This window comes from Oryzias latipes, chromosome 22, assembly GCF_002234675.1.
Source record: "Oryzias latipes chromosome 22, ASM223467v1".
NCBI lineage: Eukaryota > Metazoa > Chordata > Actinopteri > Beloniformes > Adrianichthyidae > Oryzias > Oryzias latipes.
Window position 1 is genome coordinate 27,495,504 of NC_019880.2, and position 14,224 is coordinate 27,509,727.

The 14,224-nt window shown below is 39.6% G+C and overlaps 1 protein-coding gene across 2 annotated transcripts in view; it reads left to right on the top strand.

Annotated features, from left to right (window-relative positions):
- Positions 1-272: 272 nt before the first annotated feature.
- Positions 273-14,224, top strand: part of alk (ALK receptor tyrosine kinase) — a 650,197-nt gene continuing 636,245 nt past the window's right edge. For both annotated transcript variants that reach the window (XM_023951461.1, XM_023951462.1), the window contains exon 1: positions 273-1,804. In XM_023951461.1, the coding sequence (XP_023807229.1) occupies positions 1,057-1,804 (748 nt within the window). In that variant the 5' untranslated portion in view covers positions 273-1,056. The remainder of the gene's footprint in view (positions 1,805-14,224) is intronic.

Sequence of the window (14,224 nt, forward strand, 5' to 3'; positions counted from 1 at the left end):
CATTGACAGAGAGGGCTGCGAATAATCATGTGTGCCGACGCCATCTGGCGGGTGTCTTGTCTGATCAACTTTTGAACGCAGCCGGGCGGGGCGGGAGGTGTTCAGGTGAAGGAGGTGGAGGCGCAGGAGCGTGAACTAACACTCGTCCACTCCTGCCCCAAAAGCCGACCCTTTAGTTTCTCAATTAAGAGGGCCGATGTTCAAAAATGAATCGGCAAAATAGCCAAACACAGCGCACTGATCGCGTAAATGCGCGCGCAGCCGGATGGATGCAGCCCTAAAGGACTCCCCGAGAAACTATTTGAGATTGAATAATAATCCAATCCAATTTCCGGACACGTATGATGATTCACTGCGTTTAACTGCTCTGCTAAAAACCTTACAGGGATTTTAAATTTTAATAAAGATGCAGCGGAACAAAAGGTGCGTCAGATTCTTGCGCGCTGCTGCATGCTGAGGGATTTATTTAGATATTAAAGGATAAATTCATGCCTGGGTGATGCGACAGGAGCCTTTCATCCAACAGGCGCACATCGAGACTGTTGAGTGAGATCTCAAGAAAAAAAAAGAAAAAACAAGACTCTACTTGATTCTATTGTAAAGTTCGGCAATCTTCAAACAAATTCCGGATTTAGTTGTGGGGAGCGCATCCCTGTGCTGACAGAGGGACCACTTGTACCGCCGTCACAACTGTGCCAAGAGACAGGGAGTCTTTGAAAGCCACCGGAGCGGACCCGACCAGCATATAAATCAGCGTCCCGGGGAGCGTCGCTGCGTCCGCGATAAATAGCGCTGCCGTGAGGAGACCGGGGAGGAGGTGTTGGTGGGGGGATGGCATTTTTTTCCGTCTGAAAAGGGGAAGACAGCAACAGTCAGAGGAAGGCGAACGTAAAATCCGGCAGTGGGGGCGAACCGGCGAGGAGGCGCAGGACACGCAGGATCCTCCATTCCCACTTTGAGACTATTTTTTAAATTATATATTTTTTCTTTCCTTACGCTGTGACAGGAGGACGGTGTGATTAACAGACGCTTCTCAAGACAGACACAGATAAAACCATGAACGCCGTGGTTTTGTTTTGGTTTTGCGCGGCGTTCGTGGCTGGGCTTCACTGCGCGTCGCCAAGGACCACGGCGGGGGCTGAGCTCCCCGCGGCCGGCTTCAGCAACAACATCAGCGGCGGCGGAGGTAACAGCGGGGAAACCGGAGGCAAAAGAGACATGAACCAGACCATCATTTCCAGGAAAAAGAGAAAGGATCTGTCGGTGGATTTTGCAGTCCCCTCTCTGCTTCGCTATTATCTGGCGGAGTTTGTAAAGAGACCCCTGAATGGGGACTGTCAGACTTTTATCGGATGTTACACAGTGCGAGCAAACTTGGAAATGCATTGCACACCTTTGCAGAAAATCATCGCTACTTTTGTGGAGCCGAAATCTACTGATTCAGCACCAGGGAACTCGTCCTCTGATGGACAGCTCCCTTTTGTGTACAAGCGGGCGCTGTCCAAAGTTCTGAAATTGGGCTTAACGAAAGCAAGCAGGAAATCGAACCAGGTTGTGGTGGAAATAGGAGAGGAGTTGATCAAAACGGGATGTGGGGGGCTGACTGTGTTCGAGGAGGCCCCAGAGCTCATGCTGGAGATGGACCTCACGACCATCCTTGAGTGGTGGCTAGGAGCCGAGGGGGGGCGGCTCAGGGTTCGGCTCATGCCCGAGAAAAAGGCGCAGGTGCCCGGAATGGAGGTCCGGTACACAGAGGCGATCCGGGCTGCAGACCCCCGTCTATACCTGCAAATATCCTCGCAGGGTGAGTACCTCCACCCCCTTCCCTCCCCTCTCCTCTCACATGTTCGTGCCATGTTTCCTCACACCCCCACGCGCAGCTCGCTCCAAGGTTGTGATTTAAGTTCTGCTGTGATGAATTTTTCATGCGCGCTCCAACAGGGTTCTGTGTTGTGAACTGAGTGGGCAAAAACATGTCAGCACTCAAAGGTTCACCTCATCTTCAGAACAGTCTGGTGGAAAAAAAAGTAATTTCTGTGTTTTAATGTTGCCCAGAAAAATATCAACCAGGGGATTCGCTAGTTTTTTTTCCTTCTAATTCTGATGGAGTTGCCAGATTGAAGCTTTCATTTTTATGCCAAAAGCAGCTCTGAGAAATGATTAGGGAGGGTGTTCATCCCCCAAACTTCCCTTGTATGCAATTGGCGCCTGTTCTGCAGGATCATTAGGGGCTTTTATTGTAATCAGTTTCCAAATGTTAATTATTTCATTAAGAAGATGAAATCTAGCCTGAAAAGTGCACATATGCAGGTTGCATTTATTGTAACTGGACATACAGGAACTCCTAAAGTGGAAAACAGGTGGAAGATTTAGGGAGTATGGTAGAATTTCCAATTAGATGTAAATTAAGGTAGTAGTCATTAAAAACTTTTTTTTGCATTTCATACTCAAGGGCCTTTTTTATGGTATTTACTATTAATGAATATAAGCTCAGTCTTTGCGATAGCCTCAGCTAACTTGTGAAAGTTGCTAGTTTAAATAAAAAGATGCAACAGATTTGGAGTATTGTGAGGCAGATGTTTGCTGAGTGTTGGTCAGACTCTCAAGCTGGAGGGTGTGAAATAAAAACACACTCTCCCTTGGTTATATAAATATGGTAACTTGGATTTTGTGCTTTTTGTGGTTTGGATAGGGCTTATGTGGCTATGATAATTCTGGAATATATCTCCCAAAACACACAAGCACACCCTGTCATAGCAAAGAGAAGTTAATTTTCTATTCTGCTTCCTGCATCAACTCAGCTGGAAGTTTGGAGCTTAGTAAATTGGGAAGGTCTGAGATAATGCATCTAATAAAAAAACAACAATGTATAGTTTAGACCAGTGGTTCCCAATCCCCGGCACAGTTGGTTTTGGACTGCAATAAAATCCAATACAACCTACATTTTTTTATTTATTTTTATTCTGATTCTGAAGGAACTTTTATTCTGGAAAACTACTGGACTCCACCACATCTGATTCATTCTTGACACATGCCAAGTCGCTCGGCCTTGCGTCCAAAAATCCATGCGCTACTTTCATAAAGTGGCTGCTTCAACTGCTACATCAAAACCCCCGAGTTAGCAAAGTTAACAAAAAACAAACGTATTTGGAAAATTTATTTTTATAGAAAAGATCCAGTGAGGAAACAGAAGAAGAGCCTTCGACTTTAAAGTAAAAGAAAGCTGCATTTAACAGAAAATGCGACAGTTGCTCCCACACACAGTAAAAATAAACTTGCTAATGTTGAGAGACATTAGGAAAAAACAAGTCTTAGTGACCTCTTTTTGTATTTATTCGTTGCACCTCAAAATTTAGACAAGGCTAAAGTTGGTGTATGATTATACAGCTTCCTCTTTGTAATTAATGGGTTAAAGGAAAATCTAAATCACATTTTAATGGTTTCTACATGACATCTAGTGTACAACTAAAGCCTGGCAAACTTCAGATGTTTCACTGAGGAGGTAGATGTCCTTTAGCACAACAGGCTGGTCAGTGAAACTATTGTCTGACATTAGAACGGTCATTGGCCTGAAAAAGGTTGGGGACCACTTGTCTAGATATTAAACCAGCTGTAAAGGACTCCAATCAGGAGTCTTGGATCAAAATCATCAACCTTCCTTTAACTTTTATTTTGCTGAGTCACTTGCAATAACAGCTGCAAATTGAAGGTTCTAAACTAAATTAGCTCCACTTTCAGCTTCAGCTACATGTTAAAATGTTCAATTAAAATCTATTTATGTCGGTTTTTCTTTAATTTAGCACCAGGTCTTTATGATTTTTGTTTATGCTCCTGCTCCTCTATGTGTCTAAATGTGCTGATGGATTCTGCAAAAGAAAATATAATAATAATGATAAATTAAAGCCCAACCGTCAAATTCAAATTCCACAGCAGAAGCTCCCAACCCAGTCTGCCACTGTCACTGTGACTTAAAGCCCCTGCAGCACATGATGTGACACAGATATAAAACGCAGCTACATAGAATTGAAGATGCCTTTTCATTGGAAAGGGAAAAATCTTAAAGAGCTGTTAAGACAACTCTTCTCCTTCTTGGTAAAGTGGTTTAGACTTCAAGGACAAATGTCTCGCATATTTTTTTCAAGCACCACTTCAGACTGATTTTTCAGTATTTGTAATCATCCATCAACAAACACTGGCTTTGTTTGGAGTCTGCAACAAATATCACCACACTGGCAAGGCCACCTCATTTACACCAAAAGGTATCTCATGGAAGATGCTGAGGATCATAAACATGAAGCTTATATGCATGAATTTTTTTATTCCCATTATTTGTTCCAAAATTAAAGAATATATACTTTTTATATAACCTCTGCCTTTGATGCATAAATTATCAAGTCATTTCTTGCTGTAACAGGAGGCGTGTGTTTACTTACCAAACCCAAAGTGCCTCTAAAGTCATTAATTCCTCCCCAAAATCAACAGAAAATGATCCACATCATTCCCAGTTGATGTTCTTTGCATGTGAGTGTAATGGCTTTAACATCAGGGCCCTAACAAAATACAGCACAGCTAGCTACAACTATCTGCAGCTGAGAATATGGCAGATGATCATGTCTGCACTCTCTGAATCAGATCCTGTTATGAGAGCAACATTTTCATGTTTTAAACCAGAAGTGAGCTCTTATTCTACACATTTGAGTAATTTAACACCATGAAAACCAAGTGAAATCCTGCATTTGTGGTGCTTCTCGGAAACAGCAGAGCTAGTTTTCTGAGAAACATCTGCTTGGATGAAAACACTAAACATTGTTGTACATATAAATGTATATATTGTATATATGTACAGTATATATAAAAATGTTTTTTGAGATTCGGTCAGAAATAACTTTTTTTTCTCATTTTATATCAACCAATATTGTCTGATGGAAACTCTTCTACAGGTAGAAGAATGTGTAGCTGGTAAATCAATGGGTGGATGGAAATGACATTCTGCTTTGATAAATACTTAACTCTTGTGCTATCCTAGGCACTTTACTCAAAGAAATATATTTGGCTCAGAATCTTACAATATTTGATCAGGAATAACCATTGACTTAATACGAGAACTGCACTGACTGAGTGTGATGTCACCCATACAAAAAAGGTTTACCTTCAGCTCCAACTAAACAAAGTCAATTCATTTTCTGACAGTATGTACGCAACCATGTTTGAGCTATTTCTATTTATGTTGGTTTTTCCTTAATTTAACATCCACAAGGTCTTAATGATTTTTCTAGGCTCCTCGTTCTCTATGTGTCTAAATACGATGATGGATACTTCAAGAAAATAAATAACAATAATTATAATAATTATATTAAAGCTAAAATGTCAAAATCAAACTCCACAGCAGAAGCTCCCAACCCAGCCTGCCACTTTGTCACTGTGACTTAAAGCCCCTGCAGCACATGATGTGACACAGACATAAAACTCAGCAACAGAGAATTGATATAAGAACTGGACTGAGTTCCACCTCTGGCATTCAAAACTGGAAACACCTGCTGGCTCCAAGAAGCCAAAGTCCTATAGACTTGTTGAGGAATAAACAGCTACTCAGTCATTCTTTTTCTCAGATTTTTTTAACATGTTCTTGCTAATACAATGTTTTTCCACATTGTTTTTCTGTATTGCAAGTTATTCAACTTATAAACTGACCAATCAGATGTCTCAATAAAAGTATGTGGTCTCGCGTTGAACGTTTCAAACGTTTGACTGACAGATTTCATGTAGCCTGCTTACTTCCAAAGGACTTCCAACAAGCTGACTCCTGATTGGTGAGAGTGGTTGCCACAGTTAAACCAGTCACTGCTTACTCCATCATGGTTGCGTCCATATCGTCAAAAAATGGCGACTGAATTGACTTCATTTAGTTGGAGCCATACGTAAACCTTTTTTTTATGGGTGACGTCAAACTTGCTTAGTCCAGTTCTCTTAAACAGTCAATGGGAATAATAGTTTTCATGCATAAAGTAAGTGTTTTTATGCTGCAATAGTAATTATGTATGCCATCTGACACCATATAAAAAGAAAGCAGTAAAATGATGTGAGGTTTGTTTCATCTGATGCAAGTGTCAGTCTGAAAGCGAAAGGTTATCCATTTGAACAGGTGTTCATCGGTAGGGCGGTCGTCCCATGATCGTAAGGTTGCAGGTTCGATTCCCGCCTTGCACGCCCATGAGTCGAAGTGTCCTTGGGCAAGACACTGAACCCCACCTTGCCTCTGGTGGTAGGCGGGCGCCTGTGTTTGGCAGCGGAGCGACCACCAGTGTGTGAATGTGTGTGTGACTGGGTGAATGGGTCTGTGACTGTAAAGCGCTTTGTCCTTGTAGGAAGAAAGGCGCTATATAAGTATACGCCATTTACCATTTACAGAACTGCAGATTTTGCTGTGTTTTCCTTGGAATAACTTGATATTAATAAGTTATAAGCATGCCGTTAACCATATGGTTTGTTTTACCATCTTTAAACTACATGTCACTGCTCTATAGCAGTCAGCCAAAGTTGGTATCAACAAGATATTCATTTAGCATATTGTTCTTGTAAATTGCTTATGAATACATCGCTTCTCTGATGGCGAAAAGAAAAGTACTCTGATGAGTAACAAGTGGCAGACATTGACACAGCACAGGTGGGGTGTGTGGCTCTACAAGCCTCACACTGAAGGCCCGGTGGTTTTTACAAGATTACTCTGCTGCTTGTTTGCAGACTCAGAGTTATTGTCCTAACTGATTATTAGATTACTTGTTTCTACAAGGCACTGCTGTGTTTGCCGCTGTTGATGCACAAACAGATTTGGCCTGGAAAAGAGGCACTGACACAGAGACACTTGTTTTTTCACCTTTCAGAACAGCTCACATTGACTTTTTTTGGTGCATATTTGTGACCTAAGGATAATGTGTGTCATTGTAGTTATCTCTACATGTAGTGCAGGCGATTAGTTTTTTTCCTTTCTGTTTTCTTACCACATCAGGAAATACACATCAGGAAATTAAAAAAAAACATACTTATCCCGATTCCAAGTAAGTTAACTTTATTTAAAGGCACTTAACCAAATTTTAGCTACTCAGTCACATTGGTATTCTTTTCACATTCCTTGAATGCATTTAGAAATTTTAATAATGTAGGTTTAAGATTTGCTTCCCTTAATAAAACAGGAGTAACTCACGAAAGAAAAAAAGCCAGCATAATCACTCATTACCGGTTACAATCTAAATAATACTTGTGTTTTTCTTTTGTATGTTATAAAGGTTTAACTACCGTCTCACTGGTATCAACCACATGACTAATTGCTTTTGAAGCTACGTTCAAGCAACCACTTCCAAGGAATAGTTTCTGTAATTGTGTGCAAATGCTCAATTTGGGCTACCACATTCAAAACCCTTGCATTCACGCACATTCTAGCAAGTTTTCATAACCAACTTGAGGCTCTCCATTGAGGTAATAAGATTGAGGTAAAGTTATTTACTTGTGTAGTTGAATTCATATAGGCTGTAGTGCACACGAAGGTAGGTTTCCTTTGGCAATCCAAGTCAAGGCTGAAATGGAAAGGTGACCAACCGTTTGCTGTGATGGCTGTTCATGAAATACAGGAAGAGCTAAGGGCGGCAGAATGAGCCATTTTATTAGAGAAGATTTAATTAGTGAGCATTTAAAGTGACTTTTAAAAAGCAAGTTTAATAGATTAACTTTCATGATGTGTCATAAATTAGACTTCTTTTACACAATGTGTGCTTTAAGAAATCTGAAAAAACTCTGTATTTTTAAGTTGAACATTTTAAAATGACTCCTTATTTTATTTAACCGTAACTTATTCAGCATTGTTTTATGGTATTTGGTATTTTTGGTGTTGTAACATTTTTCTGACCATGGTGGAAATGCATTAAGAAAATTAAGCTTAAAATTGCTTTTCTGAGTATGTCTTCATTCAAATCATTGTGAATCAGGACAAAAACTGCAATTTGAAAAACCTGCTCTTCTCCATTTTGATGCATCCACTTGTGGACGACTAGATCCACGTACATCTTTGTTTTTCTCGTCTGAGCTGGAATCTGGCTCAAAACTGTATTGCTGGAAAGCTTTAATATTGTTTGCCATTTTTGTCGCGGTGGTGATATTAGGTTGGAGAAGAAGAAGTGCTGTGAGATAGCGGGACAACGTGTAAACATATGGAAAACAAGAAGTGGGGGGCGGGTTTACTCTGCGCCAACAGTACCTGCCCACAATTCAGGGGGGGGATTTCTGAGGATCTGCTTCCGCTCTGCAGAAACTATGTCCTAAAAAATGACAGATTTTTTTGATTTTGGCTTAAAATGACTTGGAACATTTTTACAATGGATCAAAAGATGATTGGAGTGGGACTTAAACACCAGAGCTTTAGCTTCAGTCTTTACATTCCTTTGACTACAGTAACTCTTCAACCGTTGATGCAATTAATGTAAGTCAAGGTTATAAACTGACCAATCAGATGTCTCAGTATGTGGTCTCACGTTGAATGTTTAATATGTTTGATTGACAGATCAACAGGCCAGAGAGCATGTGTAATATTGTTAATGCTGATGACATCTCCAGTGTTAAAGGGTGTAAGCTGACGTAGTTGTTTTGGTGCCAGGCAGTTTAATTTAAGCTTTCATTATCATATTCTAATTGATACAGACCCACTGGTCATTTGACCAAATCCTTTGTCCACATATGTCACAGTCACTGCCAGTGCTCATTGGAGTAAAGCAAGAATGCACAGACATAAACGTGTTGGCCTTCTTCTAGTTTCTTTTTTCACCGCTCCCCTCTCAGGCACCAGTGTCAGTCACTCCATAGGAGCGGCCTCAAGGCCTCTGTGTGTGTTTTCTTGCTCTTTTCAGTATTTCTAAGCCCATCACTTGCCAAGGTTTGACATTTTTCTATGTAGTGTACATGGTACACATGTTTCCTCACCCTGCAGCAAAATGCTAGCTATTAGCAAGAAATAAATGCAAAGCATGGCTTCCACAATGATTTGACAATCAGGCAAGCATGCCTGTGGGAATCAAAGCATTAAACTCTACTCTGTGGATTAATACTTACTTGCTTCATGAGCCCTATGGGGGACATCATTAATGAGAGATACTTCCATGTGTTACAGTACGAGAGAGAGAAAAACAAGGCTCAGCAGGTGTGATAAAACGTTCACCTCTACTTCATTAACCTCTGTTATGTTCTCCAAGTGGTGCCATAAATAGGTTGCAGGCGAACCAATAAATGAACTGTGAGCTGCTCTTTGGTGGAAGCTGAAGAAAGTGGGAGTCCTTGCTTCATTAACCTGCGCACATGCTCCACAAAGCACGTTGAGATGTTAATATTTCTGTAGAGCCAGATTAGCAAAAAGCTTTTTTTTATGTTTGCCAAAGGAACAAAAAGCCATAAAGTAAAGTGAGAAACATCACTGAGTGGAACAGCTGTGTACATTTCAGCTTTCCATGTTTGTCCCTCAAATCTGCCTGAAATGCAAACACGCTTAGGATTTTTCATTGAATATCCTGCAACTGTAATTTGCTTTGAAGGGCTTAACACTGAATCCTTATGGGAGAATGCTCTGTTAGGCAAATGCAGCTACTTCTGAATTATAAAAGAGGTCAATAGTTATTTTGTTTTTAAGTTGGATTACACGCTTGATACTTTGTTTACCATGTGTTGCTCAAGGCTTTATTGGGAAAAGTGGCCCCTGAAAGAGGAATAAAATTAATTTTTGTTGTCCCAAATGCTTTTGATCTTTCTACAGAGTGGCAGGGTTGGCAACAAAGTGATTGTGGGAGAAAGTGAGTGATGTCTTAAAATATTCATAAATTACTAAACATTAATTGTTAATAAAACATAATTCTATAAATAACTTGACCTTACATCAGAGACATTTTCTTTAACTACGTTATTAATTTTTTACCAAACAAATCTTTTGAAACTACCGTATTTTCCACACTCTATAAGGCACTTAAAAGCCTTTCATTTTTTCCAACAGGTTAAAAAGACCATTTTCATTGGAGTGGGTCTTTAAAAACAAAATGTTTACATTTAAATGTACAAATTATTCTAAGAATCCTGCGAGAATACTGTATGTGTGTGACTTTGTGTCAATGTGTAGCATACAGTTTATGATAAAGAACATTTATGAACTTTGATGATGCCGGAGAACTGATTTAATCCCAGATGGGACTGTCTAAAGGAAGTGATTCGCTCTCCATTACGGAATGCAAACACTTTCTAAATGATGTTCAGGAGTGTTTAGAGCAGAGCTGGACACACCCAGAGCTAATAATTACTACGTCTTTTTGAGTACTTCTATGTGGATTATTTTCAAAAGCAGGAAAGTAACTGAAGGCTGTGATGAGCAGAACATTTGATGTGATGAGAAGAAGAAAATTAGTTACTCAAGGATCAGATTACCAACATTTTGATCACGTTTCCAAGCCATCTGTCAGATTGTTAGCCCTCACATGTTCTTACTAAGAGATTTGTCTTTGGAAAGAAAAGAGGAAGCAATAGCTAACTTTAACATTTTACAGAATGCTAAAAATCTGATTCATTTAGCGCATGAATACAATCAGCGACTGCACATATAGTTAGACAGTTTATTTTGTGGAAAACAAATAGATGCTGCTGCACTGCTGACATAATCAACATTTACAAAAGCATTTCTGTCCAAGGCTCACCGAGTTACCGGTACATAAAAGTTAACAATAGCAATCTGGAGGTTTCAAGAAGATTCTCAAATATTGTCTTCTTTTTCAGATGTATTTCTATCTTTGTATATATTTTCTACAAAATGTTTCCTTCATGAAGTTTTGCACTCCTTTGTTCTATACTTCTGCTTAAGTATTTTTGGGGTAGTCTTGGCATATTTGCACGGAAATAAGATAAATAGCTTTCAGTAGTAAAACTCCTGAGGGAGAACATCAGGTCCCTTTTAATAACTGAGGCTAAAAAATGTAATGCATAACGAGAAACAAATTAAAACAGGGTTACAAAGTTTTAGCAGAACAACAGTGGAGACAATTACAAGTTTGGGAGGTGTTTTGTTGGATTTATTTGTCAGATTTTTGAGACATACAAATCTCTGATTTCTCTAAAACACATGTTCTGGCATTTTATTTAACAAGTGGTACATTTCATTTTTTTTCTAAAACAATCAAACGCATGATCAGGGTTAAGGCACGGCCTTGAACAGCTGAAGAAAAATGGATGGCAATCATGAACAACCCCTCCCACTTCCTCCCCAATACACTGGACTGGCTAAAAAGCAGCCTCAGCAACAGACTCATCCAGTGCAACTGCTCCAGGAAACAGCACAGGAAACGGCTCTACCTTAGCGCCATTCCACCTGTAATTATCAGACTAGACCACTTATCTATCTACATCAAGACCATGATTATGCATATGAATTATATCTACCTGTCATCCCCCCCCCCCCAGACTGTGTAAACAAATACCCGACTGTAATGTTTAACATTGACCAAACTTTTATTATTTTAACTTACATTTGTGAGGGTGGGGTCATAGGATAGCACAAGGGTTAAAGCAATTATCGCAAAATAATTTAGTGCCAAGTTGTCAGTGGTCCAAATTATGATCAGATAAGAAATTGGCATTCTGACGTTATAACTTCTGAAGTCTTCTGCAGCTTAATAAAAGGGCCTAACATTTCTCAAAATATTAGTGTTCAGCAGGGGCTGCGCTATGGGGCAGTGGTCAGCGCTCTTGCCTCACAGCAAGAAGGCCCCTAGTTCAAGTCCCAGCTCGGGGACCTGAAACAGAACATCAATGGACAAGCCATGCATGTGTGAGTTTTCTCCTTTCTTCCTCCCACTGTCCAAAAACATGCTTCATAGGTTAATTGGTTAATCTAAATTGTCCATAGGTGTGAATGTAAGAGTGGATGGGTGTGTGATTGTGGACACTCTAACCTGTGACAGACTGGCAACCTGTCCAAGGTGCCCCCTGCCTTCACCCACAAGTGGCTGGGATAGGCTCCAGCAGCCCCGTGACCCTGAAAGGGAATAAACAGAAGAAGATGAATGAAAGTTATCTTTATTATTTCAATCTTAATCAATTAAAAAATGTTCTTCAACGGTCCCCCCACATCTAACAACCAAAAAAAGACTCATATAAGACTGTGCATTTATGTACATTTATTGTTCATAGAACTATACAAACACAGCTAGTGGAGGCTGTCTAAAAGGTTAGCTTTGTTATATGAACCTTTTCTTACGATATCTTAAAATTCTTATGGCTATGATAAACACATTTGAAGTGCTTCAAGATGATTGGTCAATCATTTGTCCGTTTTGTTGGATTTTGTCTGTGGTTAACAGAGGAAGCAAAAAAAACCAAAACAACCATTTTGATAAAGTTTTTGATAATTTCTTAAGCTTTTGAAAACTTTCTGTGGCTTGGTGTGTCAACTTTTGCTTTTCCAGACAGATGTGTTGTGAACCTCTGAGATAAACTAATCAATTCTTCTTCTGAAGTAACTTGCCTTTTGAACAAATCCCACAAGCATCTTTCATAGTGTGAAAAAGTGGAAATGTATCATTTTATTTAAATTTCACCATTTAAATAATTACATACAGACTACATACAGCATGCACCTGTTGACCTTTAATGTAGTCCTTCCATTTGAAAGGTTGCAGCATCAGTGGAAAAATGACAAGCCAGTTCAAGTGAGCACATGGACTGCAGGTAATCAATGCTCCTCCTGACATTTAAAGCTTGTATCAATCACCCGGTAATGGGAAAGTCAATGGAAAGTCAGAATGATGTGCCACTTTATTTATTTATGCATTTCTATGATCAATTTACTCTGGGAGTTGGCAGTGCGTTCTGACGGTTTGGCTAACCCCCGAGACCACTTCCCACTGATCAATGTTGCAAGTTGCACTGACTGGCATCAAGTTCATGTCTTAATGTTGACTCTTAATTAGACTTGATTCCAAATGTTAATGTTGGGAGAAAATCAATATAAAAGTCTGTCTAAGACTGAAAAAAGGAACTCAATTGATGGTTTTCTAAGTCAAATTTCTAATTTTCTTTTTTTAAATTTGTGACAATTCTGAAAAAAAAAAACTTGAGTAAAGTGAACTTTAACCATCGTTTCTGTTTGACTGCATGAACATTTGCATGCTGTAGAATGCAGAAAGCAGGTTCAAATTGCAGGTTTTTCTTCTTGTGGCTGCGAGAGAAAACGGCTATTTTCATTGTGGCAGTGTCCAGTGCAGTGTTGAAAATTAATGCATTTTAATGAGACACCCCCTGAACCTGCTTGGATTCGTTTATGACAGCTTCACCCAGCAGAACGGCTGTCTGGGTAATGAGAAGCCTGATTCTTCTTGACTTAAAGGAAGTGAGGGAATAATTAATTTTGATGCTTGAGCCTGCAAAATGTGTGGCATGCGAAGTGCCATCTCAGGATGCAACTGTTGCTCAAATCACCAAGCTTTAGCATGCTGCAGCTTTAAAAACAAATGTGGGGCTCAGCAACATGGAAGCTAGGGGTCCAGGTTAGGAATTGTTGAGGTAAACAGCAGCTGCTAATCCCTTTTTACTATATTAATCACTTTGATTATGTTTAATGGTCGTGTCACTGTTTTGCAAATTAGTTGGACTCAAGGTGACTTCTGCATCTTCCTCTTATTCAGCACATTTATCCCCCCTTTTCTATAAAGCTTGGGTTATTTATTTATTCTTTTTTTTGTACTTTCAAATAGCAGACGCTTCATAATTAACAGTTATGGTGACATTAGGGAGAGACTTTGTTGTGGGACTTCTTCCCACAGTTTGGCTCACAGAGTAAGTTCTTTATATACCAAATGAGCTTGAAGAAAAGCTCATAGACTAAGATGCTCCACTTTTATACTGTTTAAGGTAAATAATACACAAAATTGGGATTACACTTTGTATTGGAAGATGAACACAGTATGTGGAGATTTTTGTGTTTTGCCACTTAACCCTATAACAAGTCCACCTAGAAAATAGTTTTTTGTTTCTACTTGTTGCTTGTTTGTTCAACTTGTTTTTATTATTCTAATTTTTAAGCCATGATAACAAAGTTATTTCCCCATTGTGAGATCAAATTTGTTCTCTTGAACCATTGCTGTGAGGCAAGAGCGCTAACCACTGCACACTGTGCACGCCCTGTATAGGGAATTAAAATAATATGTGATTG